General features: G+C 33.3%; 1 protein-coding gene across 1 annotated transcript in view; it reads left to right on the top strand.

The window, feature by feature from the left end:
• The window catches only part of LOC150107352 (serine/threonine-protein kinase PAK 1-like), a 101,140-nt gene extending 83,045 nt beyond the window's left edge, over window positions 1–18,095 (top strand). The window contains exons 7-8 of the mRNA XM_090391217.1: window positions 5,062–5,193; window positions 17,435–18,095. Coding sequence (XP_090247343.1) covers window positions 5,062–5,193; window positions 17,435–18,095 — 793 coding nt within the window. The remainder of the gene's footprint in view (window positions 1–5,061; window positions 5,194–17,434) is intronic.
• The last annotated feature ends 1,640 nt before the right edge of the window (window positions 18,096–19,735 follow it).

Raw genomic sequence — 19,735 nt, 5'->3', positions numbered from 1 at the left:
TAAAGATTGTCACGTTTATAAATAGCGGTAGTATTAACTGGTAGCAATTTTCACGTCGCTTAGAACTTTATTTGTTTTTATCAACAGTAATGTAAGGCAAGTTTAGCATGAGGTCTATCACAGTGTTTAATATTTAAGTTCAGTATATTAAATTTAAGAAATTTAATCTTAGCATGTAATAGGTTGATGTGTCTTCTTTTCACTGGAGCAACAGTACTTTACTTTGAATTTTATCTACCATTATTCACAACAATAAAATGTTACTGGTGATGGTAATAATTCACAGTGAAACACCAAATTCACAGACGTGCTGAGCAATGACATAATTTGAACTGAGTTCATGATTACTGTGCTTTGGTTGATTCACCACTGTGTCATGTCACTAAAACTGTTGTATAAGTGAATGCATCATCGTGTGAATGTGCATTGGGCATAATTGAAGAGATCATCATAAAGCGAAACATCATAAGGTGTGGTATTACTGTTACTTCCATGGGGTCCGAAGACTCATGGGGGGAAAGTTGCACATACACCGGCCACAGTACTATCATGCCTTGCCATGAATATACTTGGTGGTGCAGCACTCGCCACCTACTCTGCAATGCACTGGCAATGCATTCCACTCATTAACCATCTGCTAAGTTAAAATCTCCTATTCACATCCTTATTCACATAACCTTTGTACAATTTTAGGGCATGACCTCTCATTTTCACATCTCCCATTATCCTATGCAGTAATTCCCCTGTATCTATTTGATAGGCTTTTGTCATCAACTTACAAGTCTTCATATCATCCTTCCTCTTCCTCCAGTCTTCAATATATGAAACCATATTTCCTCAAACTGTCTCATACAATATTCCAGAGTTCTGAGAGTGTCTGTTATTCATCTCTGTGTTCTCTCCAGTATTTCCTTATCACCAATATAACCAGGTGACCAAATCTGTGCAAAGAAACCCAAATGAGGCCTAATTAGTTCCTTATATTGTGAAACTATCACCTCTATTGGTATATGTCAGTTTTCTTTGCATTATAGCAGCAGTTTTCTGGGTAACCCTTACAATTTTTGCTATGTGTCCTATCTGAATTTCAGTTCCCTAGCTACCAAGAACCCCAAGATCCCTTACTGCTTCCACCTCCTGAAGTAGAGATCCTTTGATATGCTAACCTCATTCCATCTGCTCTGGCTAAACTGTATCACTTAGCAACATTTATTTATGTCTGTGTAGTTAGCCTAGTGGCTATCCGTTTCGCAACCATATGCCTGGGGAAGGAGTGTCCTAGTTTCGATTCCCATTGACAACGTGAGGAGCTTAAGGATCTTCCTCAGCCATAGTCAAGTTAGCTGGACTTGGGTGTGGATAGCAGGGTTTTCCCCCCAGTTTATTTGGGGTTTTTCATCCCGCAAGCAGGCAAACTGACCCCCCCCCCTCGAACACACACGGATACAGTCAAGAATACTTAAGACAATCCCTCTCGCCATAGGTCTGAATTGTCAGCTATTCCGGTCCTGAGCCCGGATAAAAATAGGGGGGATTGAAGTGGTGCCATACCTCCCCGTAAAAGGGGGCTCACAGCCACTGAATCACCATACGAAATGAAATGATTTTATTTCATTTACTGAATGAATGAATTTATTTATTTATTTATTCTTATGGCAAAAGGAATACAAAGCAGTTACAGGTCAATGTCCAGTCCAGAAAGCTAATCCAGGGTCTCATCCATTACTTCATGGATGTCCTAGAGGCCACCACCATGAAATTGACACCTTGAGCAGTCATTCACAATATGAGTGATCGTCTGGGCCATGGGAGAACAATCACAATAAGGGTGGTCTGACAGTCTCCATTTATGTAGCAAGTAGCCACATCTGCCCTGATTAGTTCTGATCCTGTTGATAAATGACCAGATCTTCCTAGGAAGAGCAAAACCAGGCCGCGGAGCACCGGTATCTTCAACCAGGAAGCCATTCGTTGGAAGATTGTTGGACCAGTGTTCTCTCCACATGTCAGATGTTGATGGTAAGGCAGCTGAAGAAAGTTCGCCCATAGACCAGAAAGGGTTTCTTGACTTTAGATGAAGACTAGGCAAATTAAACAACTGAATATCTCCTGTCACACCCTGAACTATATCATTGATATATAAGTTTTTAAACAACAGTGGTCCCAGAACACAACCCTGTGATATGCCACTGGTTACGTTCCTTTCTTAAGATACTGCACCTTCATACAGAACTCACTGGCTCATATCAGTCAACATTCCTATAACCAAGCTTCCAATTGACTATCCATCCTCATCCTGTTCAATTTAAACAGTAATTTATCATGCAGTATTTGATCAGATGCTTTAGCAAAATCCTGATAAATCACAGTTTAAGCATCTCCTCTATCCAGTACACAAATAACTAAAGCTTGACCTCCCCTTAACAAATGCATGCTGCTATTTCAGAAGAATTCTATTCTCATCAATCCAAGTTTGTATTCTGTCTCTAATCAGCCTTTCTAACAGCTTCGCCACTACTTAACACACACACACACACACACACACACACACACACACACACACACACACACACACACACAGGCCTATAGTTTAACACTACTGACTTGGATTCTTCCTTATGTAGTAGCACTATTTTTCTCACTTTCCACTCTTTCTGGGCTTGTTTCTGTTGCCAGATTTCTGTTGAACAACCAAGTCAAGGGCACTGCTGGCTCTTTTGCATGTTCTCCATAGTATATATGGTGATATTCCCATCCAGTCCCACAGCCTTATTAACATTAAGGTTACTTAATATTGTAAATGCTTCCCATTCTTGAACTGTCAGTCTTCTGTTCTTCCTATTACTATTCAACACCACTCTTATTTCCCTACATGAAATACACGTTGAACATTGTCATTAATTCAGCAGATCCTGTTGGCCTTCATCTCACACTAACATAGCCTGAGGTCCCCTGGCTATGTGGTGTGAACTGTCCTTTGTATCCTATTTTCCTGATGTACTTTTACTCTACTTAGCTTCACTTCTTCTTCTATTATTAGCCCCCATCCTATTCCTTCTGTCCTCTCTGGAGATACTATATCCTTTGCATTCTATTTCTATGACTATCGTCCTCGGTCAACTAAGTCTCACTAATGTCTATAACTTTTGACCAAGTTGTGCTAACCAATGCTAAAAATTCCGTGTCCCTATTCTGAATACTTCTGCCATAAACTTCAATATCCCCTTCTTCACATGTTGCTCAACCCACTAAAGTTAAGAACTTGGAGAGTTACATTCAGCATCATGCAATTGCTGAAAAAGATTTTTGATTTTTGATTTTTTTTTTTTATTTTGATTTTTGCTCTCCCACTTACTAACCTCTAGGTTGCCTGCAGTCCCCCCCCCCCATAAGCATTCTAGTTTTCCTGACTACATTTTACAACTCTCACTGAACAGTACTTTCTTGAGACTCCTTATCCCAAAACAAATATAAATTCTTCAGATATGTAGACAGGTTTTGGCAGGATTCATCTTTTTGTTTAGCAGTATTAAACACAACACCACGAGAACAAAATAAATATTTATTAAGCTGCTATTATTTTTGATGCATTTTCAGAGCACAAAAAACTTGTCATATAAACAGGTACTAACAATCAAGTAGCAGTGGTGCAAAAATTTCAAAATTGTAAGGACAGAAATACCATCATATTTTGGCAATTTTAATATTAGATAAAAAGTTTTCAGCTATTATGTTGGAGTTGGTCTAAAAACGATTCTCCTGCACATTTCTCGAAAATTAATGCAGTCATACTTATTGGGATTTGGGAAGTATTTCATTACAATAGTCTCTCATACTTGTAAGAATTTCTATGTAGTACCATAGGTTTTTTCCATCTAATTCTGTTTGATGGAGTCCAAAGCATGGTCTGTCAATCCAAACTTGCCATAACAATAGCAAACATATATCTTATATTTTCAAATGTGGATATTAACAGATCATTCTATCTGTCCATAGTAGGCAGATTACAGACTCCTAAGCGTGAGAGAGAAGGAAACACTGCCATCTATATTTTTTCCTTAAGATCAGATATATCATGTGATCTCATACAAAATGAGGATGCTAGCTGCAAACATGTCAAGTCTTTTGTTGTGGATTTTCAACAACCAACATGGCAATTGTTTGTAACTTTTTTTTTTTTTTTTTTGCTGAAGAGATGGAGAAATGACTTCTTATGGTTCAAAATCTCATATATGCGATTCACTGATGGCAAATATTTTGTTAAAAAAAACTGTTCACCTTCAGCCTCTTAATGTTGTAGCATTTCTTCTGTATTCAATCCTTTTGCAAGCTGCTTGTTGATCTTCTGTCAGCTGAAGTGGGATCACTTGGTGACATCTTTTCTCTTCAAAATTTTAGTCCAAATTCTGAAAACAACAATATGTTTGAGATGCCCACTTCATTTGCATTTTCATCATGTTTGTATCAATTTTCTTCTAGCAAACTGTTGACGATTACCCCACCATGGGGTTATTGTTCAACACATATTTAGCTCATTTGCCTGCCACTGTGCTAACCACTACCATCTCCACAAATTTCACATAAAGTATTGTGAATCTCATTTGGGTTTTTTTCACCTAAGATGCCAGTTTTGAAGTTCTTTTGTAGATGAAGAACACAACATCAGAAACAAAAAAAAACAAGCATGCAATTTCTTTTATGTTGAGTCCATACATGATAGGTTGGCTGTTTAACTTATAGTACATTAGCACTGTGTATTGGTAGTTTCAGTGTAATATTTTTACTTAGAATCTAGCTTACAACTGACACGAAAGTGGAAACTATTACATCATTTCACTGGCCATGCCTGCACAGTGCAAAATTTTTGAAATAACTGATATAAAAATTGTTATTCATGAATTTGTTTTAAGAATCAAATCTCGATGTTCACATAAATCATTAAGTGAACTTAATGTTATAATTTGAAATTTATTCTTTCAGTTTATAAAAATTTACATTCATATAACATAACTTTATTCACAGTTTAGAAATGTTTTGAATATATTTATGTATTGTTTTTAGTGCATCAGGCATGGTCTACACAGCAGTAGATAAAGAAACAGGTGAAAAGTTTGCAATTAAGACAATGGATCTAACCCAACAGCCAAAAAAAGAATTGATAATTACTGAAATTCAGGTTATGCAAAGAAACAAGTAAGTTTTTTTTATTTTTTATTTTATTTTATTATTATTTTTTATGTAATCCTCGCTCATGAATTTTAGTTATTGTTTCCTTTAGTAATGCATATTGTATATTAATAAACAGTTGAATATAACTTCATTTGGACAGGTTGTAAACCTTAGTACTGTGAGTGGGCTGCATTTTTTATATATAAATTTATTTATTATTGTTTGTTCCTTCTGTGGTGCATATTGTATATTCATGAACACCTGGTCACTTGAACTTTAGCCTGTGAAACTCATTTTGGTCATATTGAATGAAGTATTTAAGCATACCTTTAGTCCTCACATCAGTTGTTATCATTGGACATCTTTTTAATCCAGCTTCCATCAGGATTGCAGCAAATCCTTTACATAGTTGTTCCTCAAGGACACCAAATGAAATTTTATTTATGGAGTGGGAAAACATTTATTAATGTCACTAAAAATATTTTGAATTGCCGAAGACCACTTTGGCATTGATTAAATCTAATTACTGCCAGTCATCTACAAGATTTGAATGGGAAAAAGTGCTTAATAACAATTTAACAGCCCAAAGATTGCTGTGATTTTTCAAAACAAAATTTTTGTAAAATAATCTTATGTGTATTATTACCTCTAATTATTCAGAGTTATTACAAAAAAAAAAAAAAAAATACCACTTGATTTCATCAGTGAACTGGAGTGAATATTGAAAAGTCATCTGCTGGAATTTTCAGAAATTTCTTTAGCATAAGAATCATTAATCATACTGAAACTAAAAAAAAACACAAGGTTCTTATAAATAAGTACAAGATGATATATTTAGGCACTAGTAGAGTGTTGTAGACACATTTCAAAATGAGATATTGATGCTTGGGTCCCTGTGGTACTGTACAAGGTTCTAACTTTTGCTAGAACCTTGCATGGAAAAAAAGGAAATAGAGGTATTTTTTTCCACTAAGAGCATGCTGGTCTGGTTGAAAATTTTCCATATTGGTCTCTAAGAGCAAGATTTCCAGATTATAGGAATCTTGCTCATCATGTGTTTGAATCACACCCAAGACATGGATATTTGTAAATGTCTTCAGGTGATAAATTTCACCTGAAATTTATCACCTGACTGTGATAGATAGTGTAATCTCACTCTTTGTGAGACTACACTCCATTGCTTATTTAGATGCCTGAAATAGCTTGAAAATTTTCCATGTTGGTCTCTAGAGCAAGATTTCCAGATTATAGGAATCTTGCTCTGGTATAGCCTAGTAAGTATAATACTATATTGTAGTACCTGGTATAGTATCTAATACTTAAGGTACTATAGGTTGTATGTACAGCTGTTGTAGATAGAACTTGCATTTAAAATAAAAGCTGACTAGTAAATCAACATACTTTTAGGGAATAGAGGGGGAAGTTCCCTGACCAAGTGTTCCAGGAAAGATTTATGTAAGTATACACGAGACAGAGAAACTGTTGCAAAAACTAAGACTGCATAGGAGTTGCCAAGATCATATGTTTTGCCTCATAAAATTACAGGAATATAATAAGAATTTCGATTTAAGCTATGTTAATTTCAAAAGAACATATGATAGAGTATCTTTAGGGGAAACTGTTCTAAACATTAGTTCTGAGCTGTTCTAAGCTGTTAATTGACAAAATTGAAGGATGTGCAGCAAGAGGTTTGTTAAACTAAATGTAAGGTAGGTTTATATTGCTTATTCCACTCTTATTTATTCCACTATATGAACCACATTGTTAAGATAAGTGATATTAAAAATATTCAAATAGGAGATATTAAACTTAGTTCTTTGCTTTGGTCAGATGATGTCTGCTCAGATGATTTGCTTCAGATCTAGTCTTTAGCCAAATTAAATAATTGCTGTGACAAATGAAAGAAGGCAACGAAACAGAAAATATCAAGATACTCAGTAATGACCTATTGAACAGATTACACATTTTAGATCTTTAGGCACAATATGTCCAGCACAGCAAAACCTAGATGCAATTTATACTACCTGTTGAAGGAACATGGATGAGAAATGCAATTTGGCCATCCTGTCCATTAGCAGGTGCGATAAGCCTTCATTCAATCTGAGGAGAAAACACTTAACTGGATTACCTTGTGTACATAGCTATGCTTACCATTTGTAAACAGCTTGCCATTTGCCCAGTAACTGGAATCTTAGTTATATTAGACTAAATATAAAAAATATTTAGTCTAAAAAATAAAAGAAGTAGAAAAAATAATTACAAGTTGTATTTATTTTTTCTACTTTTATTATTATTAAAGAGACCACCAGGAAGACAGGAATCCAGGGAGGCCATATTATTTGCACCAGTTGGCATACTTGTTCTTGAATTAATTCATGCTACTTGCACACACATCCAATGTCATTTCTTTCCAATCACACACTGCTCTATGAGAAAAAAATTTAGCCTAACCCCCTTTTTGACAGCATTCATTCTCAATTTTCATGGATGCCCTCACGTCCTTTCCCCATCCTCCATAAAATGAAACATTCCATCTATTGAAATTCTGTATAACCCTTTCAGAAGTTTGTCTTAATTATATCACCCCTCTTTCTCCTGTTTGCTGGTGTCTGTAGCCTACAAATTCTCAACCTGTCTTCATAATCTGTATTCCACAATCCTGATATCATTTTGACACTCTCCTTTGCACTCTCTCCACTGTATCAGAATCACCATGGAAACCAGGAAACCAGACCTGTGCACAGTAGTCCAAGTGAGATCTTTTCAAGGCCTTGTAAAGAGACAAAATGACTTATCTTTACATGTCAAGGTTTGTTTCAGCATTGCCATTATTCTCTGAGTTGTATTTACAATTTTGCTATATGACTCTTGAACTTCAACTTCTATCTACTAAAACTTTAAGATCCTTATCCTGATCAGTTTCTTCAAGCATAACCCACCAATATAATACAACATTGGATATCTAATCACACTAAAGTGCATGACTTTACATTTATTAATATTGAAATGACAGCTATTTTCACATGCCTAATTCCCACCTATTCAAATCATTCTGCAAGTTGCCCTTATTCCCACCTATTCAAATTATTCTGCAAGTACTGCATATCAGCAGCACTCCTGATTACTGTTTGCATCTTCAGCAAATAGATGTATTTTGCATGTCAAATCCTTCCCAATGTCACCAATGTACAGATTGAATAATAATGGACCAAGGATTGATCCTCCACTAGCTACCTTGAATTTTGCAGACCCCCCTCCCCTCTTGATATCTGTCAGTCAGCTATCCATGCCAATGGTTTATAATCAAATCCCATATTCTTCAATTTATGCAATAGTATTCCATGCTATGTCAAAAGCCTTAGCAAAAGTATCATGGTGTATCCATTTCCCTTGTCTAACTCAGTGATAACATTATTATAGAATGTGAGCAAGTTGCTAAAACATGACCTTTCCTTAGTAAACCCATGCTGTTCATTGCAAAATTGCAAAGTAGAAATTCTCTGTTTACCCATTTCTGAATGTGAGCCCTGACCAAACTTCACCACCACTCCTGAGATACTGATTGGTCGATAGTTGAATACATCGGTCTTTACACCACCCTTGTGCAATGGGATTAATATACATTCTTCCACTCCTGTGGAATCTTTCCTGTTCTTAGACTCAAATTATTTATCATATAATTATATTTTTTAATGTCAGTTCAAAATAAGAGATCCTTTCTTACTTTGTTCTTATGTGTTGTATCACCTTGGAAGACCAATGTCATTATCGAGTTTTTTTGCTAATTATGTTAGTTGCCAATACATTTTATTCTCCCAGAATTTGATTCAAGATAATTATTTTTGTCAAACAATATTTTACAAATTAATGAAAAATCAAATCTTAAAAAAATATAGCCCCCATCTGTTCCAAATTAAGTTTTCTTTATTTTTTTTTTTTATTCATAATCTTAGTTCAAAGATTAGTTCACGATTTGCATAAAGGTTCACACTTTTACGATTTTGCTTTATAGAGAACAATACATAAATCTTGAATCACATCATCTTTATAACATAATCTGTAATTCTTTGCACTTCAACTTTTTTGGTTTCCCCGAATTGCTTGTTACAAATGGAAATAAATGGCTGTTATGAAGTAAACGGATACGTACATATTTTCTGCTAGTTTAGATATTATGCGCCAGTTTTGAAATAGCGATACTTTCCCATAGTTTATCATGCGAAACGTGTAGGTGCATGCTTCAAAAGTGAAATTTGATTTCCAAACTTTTCATAATAGAATTAATATTGTATTTTGCTTTTGATTGCTAAATTTCTTTCTTTGCTTTCTTTTTGTTTTAATTCATCGTTTTTCCAAAGTAATTCTACCAGATAACTTTTAAATTGTGATTATTATAAATCGGGAAATTTTGTGATATTGGATAATTGGGGAAATGAATGTTTAAAAAACTGTGTAATCCTACAAAAGCAATATCAGAATAAAATGTTTTGAATATCTTCTAATCAATCAGAAAGTTGAAAATCCTCCCTTGGAACTTTTTAGTGTGTCTACCGGGATGTGTTCTTTCCTCTCTTTCTCAGTAATCTTCATTAACTTATAGCCTGTTACTTGAGCAGAAAGGAATATTAGCAACTATATCAAAGACAATTTATTTCTGAGATGGCAAGTAGCATAAACATTTGGGATAAAAATAAAAAAAGAAGAAGAAGAAAAAAGTTTTGGAAATACAAAAAATTTGGAGTTTTCACCTTTCAAGGTAGCTCTTGCTCTACTGATGATGAGGGAATTTTTCTAGCTCCGAAGATGGCAATTTTGCCTGTAATTTAGACATGTCTTTGTGCAGAAGAATGGTGATCATCACTAAATGCACACCAGCTTGTTCACAGTTTCCATTCACAGGTAAGCCAGAAATTACTGAAGACTTTGACACAGTAACATTTTAGACTTCTTCTATTTCTAGATGATGATATTCTTTCCTTTATAGTGGAACAGACTTACCAGCTACATCAAGTTGAGTACAGTCTGCATTCTCTCAGTACACTTTGGAACTCAATAGATATCAACATGCTACTCGCATTTATACTGCTTTTGATTGTGCAGGGTATCGTGAAAAGCCTGCTCTCAAAATGTATTGGTCTTCAGAATGGATTCTGAACACGCCAATGTTTCATGATGTTATGAATGAAAAACAATTCAGTCTCATCATGAAGTATTTGCATTTTCAGAATAATGAGCATATGATCAAGCAAACACATCCTCCTAGTCTCAACAAAAGAACATTAATGAAAATAATTAAAGAACAAAAACTTAAATATTTTGAATATTTAACTAGACAAGAAGGCATTCAGAAATTAATATTAGAAGGGAAACGGAAACTGGATGGAAAAAGAGGGAGAGGTAGACCCAGGTGAATGTGGTTTGAGGACATTAAGGATGACTGGCTTGAATTACCGTAAATGTTCCAGGGCAGCAAAAGAAAGAAAAAAGTTCCATGACATGGTTGCCAACCTTCTTCTAGGGGATGACACTTGAAGAAGAAGATACATTCCTGAGAGAGAGAGAGAGAGAGAGAGAGAGATGTGGGTATCAATGAAAGTCATATGCTTTTCAAAGGCAGATTGAAATGTAAGAGCATATTCCCCAAAAGAAAGCAAAGAATGGGATAAATTTATGCTTTGCAAAGTGCAGATCTTTGAGATTTCAAGCCTTATACAAGGAAAACAGACTGTGCTTGAGCATAATAAATATTTGGATCTTCCCTTGTTGACACTTCAAGCCTTATACAAGGAAAACAGACTGTGCTTGAGCATGATAAATATTTGGATCTTCCCTTGTTGACACTTGTAATAATAGTTACTAGACCCCTTACTGGGGAAAAGTAACTGAGTTACATAGATAACTATTATATATGTCTGAACTTGCAGATTTGCTTTTACAGCATCATACATATAGTTGTTGTACCATAAATGCAAAAAGGCCAAGCATGCACCCAGATCTAGGCATCAGAAAAACAGTCAAAGGTATATATCCAAGCTTATCAGCAGAAAAACAAAAAAGATGTTTTTCTGCTGTCTTCCCTGAACAATCCATCAATGGAATCCAAGGAGAAGCATGATTTCAAGAAAGATAAATCCATTGCTGTATGTGGATACAACTACACTATGTGTTTGACTTTGTATTGAGCAAACAACATAAAAAATATTACAAAAAAGTTTGGACATATATTGGATTTTTTTATTTGGAACAGTTTCCTCCTTTATAAGCAAAAATGTATGTCTACCATAACTTATCTAGATTAGAATAGAAATCGCAAAAACAGTTTATGCTTCTTATTCAGCAAGCAGGAAAAGTTAATCCCTCCAGATGTCCATGGTTGAGCATGATGCTAACTAACAATTTTCCAGACTCTTTACCACCCACAGCAAAAAAAAAGAAAAAAGAAAAAGAAACTGCATGCAGATTTCAAATTGGCTTAAAAAAATCAGAAGAAAATAATCTGCTGTCCTGAATGTAAAACTGCTTTGTGGTTCACCCTTGTTTTAAGGTGTTTCATACTATTCAAGATATATAAATTTTGAACAGTATGTTCTCTTTCCGGGCTATCAAAATAGTCCTTTTCTGGATTACAAATATTGATAGAGAGATGCCTGACTGTACTCATTCCAATTTCTCTTGAAGTGGAATTTTTTTAAGTTGAAGTGTTGTAGATTTTGAATACCAAAATGTGAAGTACACAATACGAAAAGTATGGAAGTAGATATTTATAATTCAGTTGCTATGGGCAGTCATTGCAGCAGGGACAGGTTGATTGGAATACTTCAAAACAAACATAAAATTTAAATGTTTGCTTTTACACAATTATCATAAATGTAAATCATTTATAGGATATATCTCAGATAATTTCATTATATATTTTACAACAGTTAAGAAATAGAATTATTATTATTGAAATGTGCACTTTACAAATGACAACAGTAATAATAATAATCTGTTTCATTTTTCATTTCCAATGTTTTTTGAGTCAAGAGGTCATAAAGGTTGCAACTCTGCTACAGTTAAGTTCAACAGATTCAAATATGTTATTGCCTTATTTCTTTTTCTTGTGTCAGAGAAAAACGGTAAAATGTCACTTATAATTATATCAGAAATTGCAAGAACATAATCGTGTGACACTTGCTTTTCAAAACACCAAAGAAAGAACATTATAAATTCTCCCAATGAAAAAAGAAAATACTTCATATTTTTCTTGTATTATTATGTTTTTTTTCTTGCAGTGCAAGAAATCACTTAACATTTTAAAATGACATTTATTTCTAATTTAGATATGTGGCATTACTGAAGTGGCTACACTTTTACTACTATTTTATACTAAAATGTATAAGCATGTTCCCCAAGTGATTTATATTGGTGACAGTTGTCTTGTGAATGATTTTGAAAACAAATTCTCTGAAATATCTGCAGGTTGAATAGGTTGACAATCCCCCCCCCCCCCAAAAAAAAAAAAAAAAAAAAAAAAACTTTAGACAATTTTGTAACACATATGAAATTTTTTAAAGAATTCAAATCCTTTTTTTTTTTCAAGATAATTTGATCAGATCATTTATAATTTTTTTATAATAAAAGTGAAACTACAGTATTTCTGTTGAGGAAGTCTGCTAATCAATAATTGAAAACAAAACAAGACATTGCTGATGTATTCTTCACTACAGCTTGTGGTACTTCAGTTTGAATTCTAGGGAACTTTCCTTTCTCAATAGCAGTGAGAGTAATCTAAGCTTTTAGCCTTTTCCTTCTCCTGAAAAGATTATTATTGAGCATTTCTAAGGCAGATTATTTCAGAAATAATAACCAGCAGCAGTAGAAGTACTAACATTTAAAGTTTTCTAGTGCTTTTGATTGTGCAAGGTATTGTGAAAAAGCCAGCTCTCAAAATGTATTGGTCTTTAGAATGGATTCCGAACACGGCAATGTTTTGTGATGTTATGACTGAAAAACAATTCAGTCTGATCATGAAGTATTTGCATTTTCAGAATAATGACTCTGAATAATATATCAAAAATAGCAAGAACATAATCATGTGTGCTTGCTTTTCAAAACACAAAGAAAGATTTATATTTATAAATATAAATATAAAAAAAGAGTTTATATTTATGATATCAATGCTGATGTCATAAATATAAACAGCTTTATATGGTGTTTTTAAAAACATTTTTAAGACTAACACTGTTTAACTTTCTTTTTTGTATCATGCATATAAATAGTTTTATGTGGTGAAAATATAGCATACTATTTCTAAAACTTAGAATAATTTCAGCAGACATCTGAACAGCTGATTTTAGATTTCAAAGATACACTCTGGAATTAGACCTGCTTCGACAGATACAACATTATTTCTTTTGTCAAAATGGTAAAATGAAGTAATAGGTTTTGAATACTGTTTGTGAAAATTTTCAAACCAGTAGAAATGTAGGTAGAGGAGTTATTTATTTCAGTTCCAGGAGAGGAGGAGGTGGGGGGATGAATTTGAAAATCTTCAAAATGAGCATAAATTTTTAATTAGTCCATATAGAATATCATGGACTAATTTAAAAATCATCTGTTGAAATTTTAAGCAAAAGATGAAGGCGAAGAATTCCTGTTGAAATATCATTGGATATCAATTTTTGATATAAAAAAAAGTCACAATCAGGAACCAAGTAATACAATTTAGCATCATTTGTTCTTCATAAAAAAAACAAAAGAAAAAAAGGTAATTTCTGAAATGGTAATATTTATTTCAATAAATGCTATTGAAAATAATTTTCAATGCAAACAAACGTTTGAAAATTGCTTCCATTATTGTCAATAAAGTGGAAGAACATAAATTGTCTTGTTCCATTGCACTGATTTGAAGAATAAAAGCAAATTTACTTCTACTAAATAAATTAATTGCAAAGGCTGATCTGTGGTCTCAGGATTATTTATTTTCACACATGTGAAATTTGTTTTTATTTTTGTGAAGAGACAATAAATAAATTGTGCAGCAAAAAATGTTAAATATCAAAAGACTATAAAGGAAATTCCAAATAACACAGTACATGTAAAGACAGGTGACATGAAGGCCACCGCTCTGCCACAGTCAATCTGCTAATGGCTCTAAAATCACTGTTAAGGAATAACAGCAGAGGAGGGTAATTACATGATGAAAGGTAGAATGTTGATGAAGTTTTGATCCATGAAAAATATCAAAGTGATCTTGACTATTTCATCCACCTTGGCCAGTGGGGAGGTTAAATAAAAATGGAGAGATGAACAAATTTGGAAACCAGATAAAAGATTGACCAATTTGGAGGAAAGTTGTTATTGATTTGAAACTAGTCATAAAATTAAGTCGTGTTAGACTGGTGTTTGATTGTTAGTATTACTCATGAAGTCATCAGACGATGATGAAGCTCCAAATTGCTAGCCCATCCTTATCCATGCAGAGCCCAAATTGACATCTAGTAACTGGATGTACTCATGGGAAAGTGAAGATCAGAAGTCCCCCTTCAGTTCTCTTCTCTGCATTTTTATAGGCTATATAGAGATGTTTTCTTCTCTTAGTTCTCCCAGCTTTGGGAGAACCAATAGAAGGGGTGGGGTAGAATTAGAGAGAAATAAATACAGTAAAATTCTGAAGTTACGCGGTAGGTGGGGCCAACAAAAAGCGCGTAAGTCGAATTCGCGTAACTTGGGGTATAATTTTGCATGTAATTTATATATATACAAACATACAATTGGGACCAAAGGTTTACAAAACAGCTATATTTTTTAAGAAATATAATCATAATTGTAGTTTTTCATACAAAAAAAAAGAAAGTTATTTCAACGTCGATGGTTTCATAAAATCTAATAGATTTGTCTGACGGCATAATGTCTTTTTCTTGTCATGCAAAATTTCTTCATAGCAAGCTAATGATTTTTTTATTCCTTGCTTGTGGCTACAATTCGTTCCTCGTTAGAATCGATGTCCTCCAAAATCTGTAAACCTTTCTTTTATGATTGTTCTTACTGTGGATTCCTGTAGATCGAACTTCTTTGGTAGCTCACAAATTTTCATTCCGCCTTCAAAATCCTTAATAATGTTGAGTTTTGTTTCCAAAGTCAATGTTTTTCTTTTCTTGCTAGCTGTAGGAGAATCGGACTTGCTTCTTTTGGATGACATTATTATTTTTTATGTGATAAATTTTTATCAAGAACATAACATTAAACAATCGCAAGGTTTGTAGACTATAAAAATCGTGTATGAATGGAGACTGCACGAAACACATCAGTGCTTGTTCATAGCATGTGCGACACTGGCGAATGCAGCCGGCGCCTGAAAGATACCACTAGTGGTGAGGCGTGAAGCGGGACGGGAATACGTACATATAAAAAACCGTGTAAGTCGGGGTATGATTGTACAGACATGTTGAATTAAATTATTTTTTAATTTTTTTTTAATGCAAAATGTTTGACATGTTATGTTGTATGTAATTTTCAGGAACCTGAAGATTACACATCAAAAATTAAAGGATGAAGAGATGAACTAACCTCAAGACGTTATCAAAAGCATTACTGTAATTTGACAATTTATATAAAGAGAATAAGATAGTTGTTCATACAGTAGGGTAATAATGAACTAAAATTGTAATTTTGGAAGGGATTGCAAGAAATGGGAAGGGAGATAAGCTGATTCTCATATTTTTTTTTAGTTATTATTTGCTATTTTGAATTAAGCCACTTCATCATTTTACACCAACACACCTTTTTGGACAAGAGAGAAAGAATTCTGAGGGTGTATATGAATATGCAGTTAACTATAAGTGAACATAAAGGAGAAAGTAACTGTGAGAGCTATTTTCACATACTCATGAGTTGCATTTTTATGATTGAATGCATCACTTGCATCATCACTTTATTTTGGTATGAGCATAATGATGTAAACATTAAGTTTTCTATCATGTTGTACTACCATAATATCCTGTATGCATAATTTCTGTGGGGAAGATGACCTGAAATCAAATTCCTTCTTTTATGGAGGTAACTTTATTAGATCTTTTAAAGGTAGGGATAAGTCAGCTAGTTTCGGATGCTAACGTAGCTCTTGAATAATATATATATACAATACATGGCAAGCATGTGATGTGAATAGAATTAACCGTCTGCTGTAGCAAAAGTTGTTCACGAAAGCTAATTTTGGGATAATTATCTTTGACTGGTACTAAAGCATGAATAGACAAACTGATCTCTTTATGGAATGGAGGAATCACACTTGATCAGCTTCTGAGACAGTTCAATGTTTAAAAAGTAATATAATGATGTAAAGACTGATTAATAAAGGAAAAGTCACACTTATAATGTCTTTTTTTTTTTTTTATAAATCAGAAAATATATAATACACACGCACACATGAGATAAGAACTATTCTTATTACAAGATAAATATAGAGCAGGTGTTGAAACTGGAGTTTTTTCATTAAAATAAAAAGCAACATTATGAATAATGTGGTAACTTGCATTAATTTAAACAACATAGTACAGTATGTACTGCACATTGCTCTGAGAAGCTTTTCAGAATAGCATTGATCAGGTCTGCAAATTTTAACTGTTAAAATATTTAAATATTTTAAACTATTAAAATAAAAGGGAATTTGGTATTTTAAGCAAAATGATACCAGTTGTACAACACGTAACAGCACTTATGATATGGGAATTGTTTCTGAGGACAGAAAGGTATGATCAGGGTTAAAATTATTGTTAAATAAAATATCTATAAAATTATTTGTTAAAAATTGTCAGAATTTAAGATAGAAGAGTAACTGGAGAAATAGTTATTAAATGCTGAAAAGCAAATATACCTTGTTTTGATTTCAAGATTTTTGAATAGATATCCCCCACCCCAAGGGGAGGGGGCTTGCATTCTTGGTTAAATTGAACCAAGAAATAACAAGTAACTTATGTTATACAGTTATCTCTTGATTATCCAGACACTTATCTAGTGAATCAGATAACCACTTAACTCCATTAAATGGCCATCTGATTTGACAGACTTGGAAGTCCATTGTAGTATACCCATATTTATTATATTTATTTTAACCTCTGTACCTCCAGAGCCAGTCACTTGATTAAGAACCATATGGAGCCAGATAATCATAAGATTACCGTGTGTGTATTAAATATATAATATATTTTATAATTAAATATAAAATATATATTAATTTATTTGCATATCTAAGATGTATAATAGTACTTTTGTTTTATTACAGACATCCAAATCTTGTAAATTTTGTAGAGAGCTATTTGGTGGATAATAGTCTTTGGGTTATAATGGAGTTTCTTGAAGGTGGAGCATTAACAGATGTGGTAACAGAGACTGTAATGAGAGAGGGCCAAATGGCAGCCGTTTGCAGGGAAACTCTCCAAGCTGTTGCATTTTTACACTCAAAAGGGATCATTCATCGTGATATCAAAAGTGATAACGTGTTATTAGGTATGGATGGAACTGTGAAGGTTACAGACTTTGGATTCTGTGCCCAGATATCTCCTGAGGAAAAAAGACAGACTATGGTTGGTACTCCTTATTGGATGGCACCTGAGGTGGTAACACGAAAGCAGTATGGAAACAAAATTGATATTTGGAGTCTTGGTATTATGGTAATAGAGATGGTGGAAGGTGAGCCACCATATCTAAATGAAACACCTCTGAAAGCCCTTTATCTCATTGCTACTAATGGAAAGCCACTAATCAAGAGCCGTTCTAAGTTGTCTCTTGAAATGTGTGAATTTTTAGATAAGTGTCTTGAAGTAGATGTTGATAAAAGAGCATCTGCAGAAGAGTTACTTAAACATTCTTTCTTAACAAAAGCTGAGGGCTTATCCACTATAAGACCACTTATTCGAGCAGCCAAAAAGAATTTGAACAAATAGCTTTTGGTTTCTTTTAAACAGATATGTTGCTATGTTTCTTCCAGTCTCGAACTGTACTGTTTTGTATATTTTCATTCCGTTTTATTCCCAAAAAAACTTTTTTTTTTATTGTTGCTTTTAAATTTTAGTTGGAAAATGTACAGAGCTACTGTACAGATTTCATTTTCTAATATTTTTATTGTAACATTCCAAGGTGCTGTTGTGAATCTTAAGAGACTTATATCGTGAAACTTCTGTTAGCATTTATGTTTACTTAGGCGTTTCCTTTTTATACAGTATTTAAATCTTGTTATCCACAATTTTTTTTTTTTTAATCAAAATCATCCCATCTTTCTTACATTTCAGTATTTCTCATACACATCTGGAAGATTCTTCATTCTGTTTCCAGACACACATTATTTGTTTAATGCTTTTATCTGAATAATATGCAATGTTCTGCCTAATAGTGGCCAGTCAAGCAAATGATTTTATATAGTTGACTCTAAAGAACTCATAGGACCACAGGAATAGTTGAATATGGTGGCTAGTTTGCTATAATGAATTTCCTACATAAGCACAACAGCATTACTCATGTGTGCAATGTTGTTATAACTTTTTTGGTAGTTTGTTATAATAATGTTTGATATACTGAGAATTTGATTATATTTAGTGATAATGCTGTTAAGTCTGGCACGATCCCATTTGTAAGTTCTTGGAAACTGATCCCATAGCAATATCATCACTTGTTAACCTCTAGAATTAATCTAATATACAGTAGAATTTTATATAACATGGTATTGAATATCACAATTTTTCATTTAGTTATCTTTGCACAGAGGTATTTTACATTGCATACAAGGCATATATATTTTATTATATTGTATGCCTGGCATGATGCATATATAAAGTTTCTTAGATGTATCAATTAGAAACTAATGTAATACTACTTGGTTTTCTAGTTTAAAAAAAAGTGAGATATATTTCAAAAGCCTCTTGATTTGAGAGATGACTATTTTTTTTTTTTTTTTTTTTTTTTAATGCTAGATATGGAATTCTATAGTTTTTATAAACTGTTTACCCTTGTGTTGATGTATGTAATTTTCTCTCTACATTTCACTGATTGCTAAGTATAGTTTCTCAATAGGGTGCTTAGCACAGTCTCTCTTTCAAATGTTTCAATAGTCAAAAGTTATATTCCTTTTTTTTTTAACAGGATAAACAGTAAACATAGTTTTTTAGTTCTCAGGTACTACAATGTTGTGATAGTTAACTAGAAAACTAGTCTTCTCATGTTTTTCAGATTATATATTATGTTTTTTTTTTTTTTTTTTTTTATTTTCTCAGGTTAATTTCCTATTATGCAAACAATGACCTCTTAGCTTTTACTTTTTTATTAAGAGCAGTTCAAGTTCATTTTTCCGTTTGTAAAGGCTCTCAGTGCCATGATGACATTTTTTCATGCACACATACGCAATAAATTGTATTGCTCTGAATAAATGGAATAGGCCATTTCTTTCACTTTTTGATTAGATGTGCTTAATTACCATAGTTTATAACCAGATTGCAACTGCTTTATTTTTAGTTCTTTCCAACTTTGTTTGAAAATAACTTTTCCTGTATTAAAAATTTAAAAAACAACCTGCAAATTTTATTAACAACAT

Source organism: Typopeltis vanoorti, chromosome 4 (genome assembly GCF_054136105.1).
Source record: "Typopeltis vanoorti isolate ZY-2024b chromosome 4, IOZ_Tvanoo_1.0, whole genome shotgun sequence".
In the NCBI taxonomy this organism is placed as follows: domain Eukaryota; kingdom Metazoa; phylum Arthropoda; class Arachnida; order Uropygi; family Thelyphonidae; genus Typopeltis; species Typopeltis vanoorti.
This window is presented reverse-complemented; position numbering and strand designations above follow the sequence as displayed.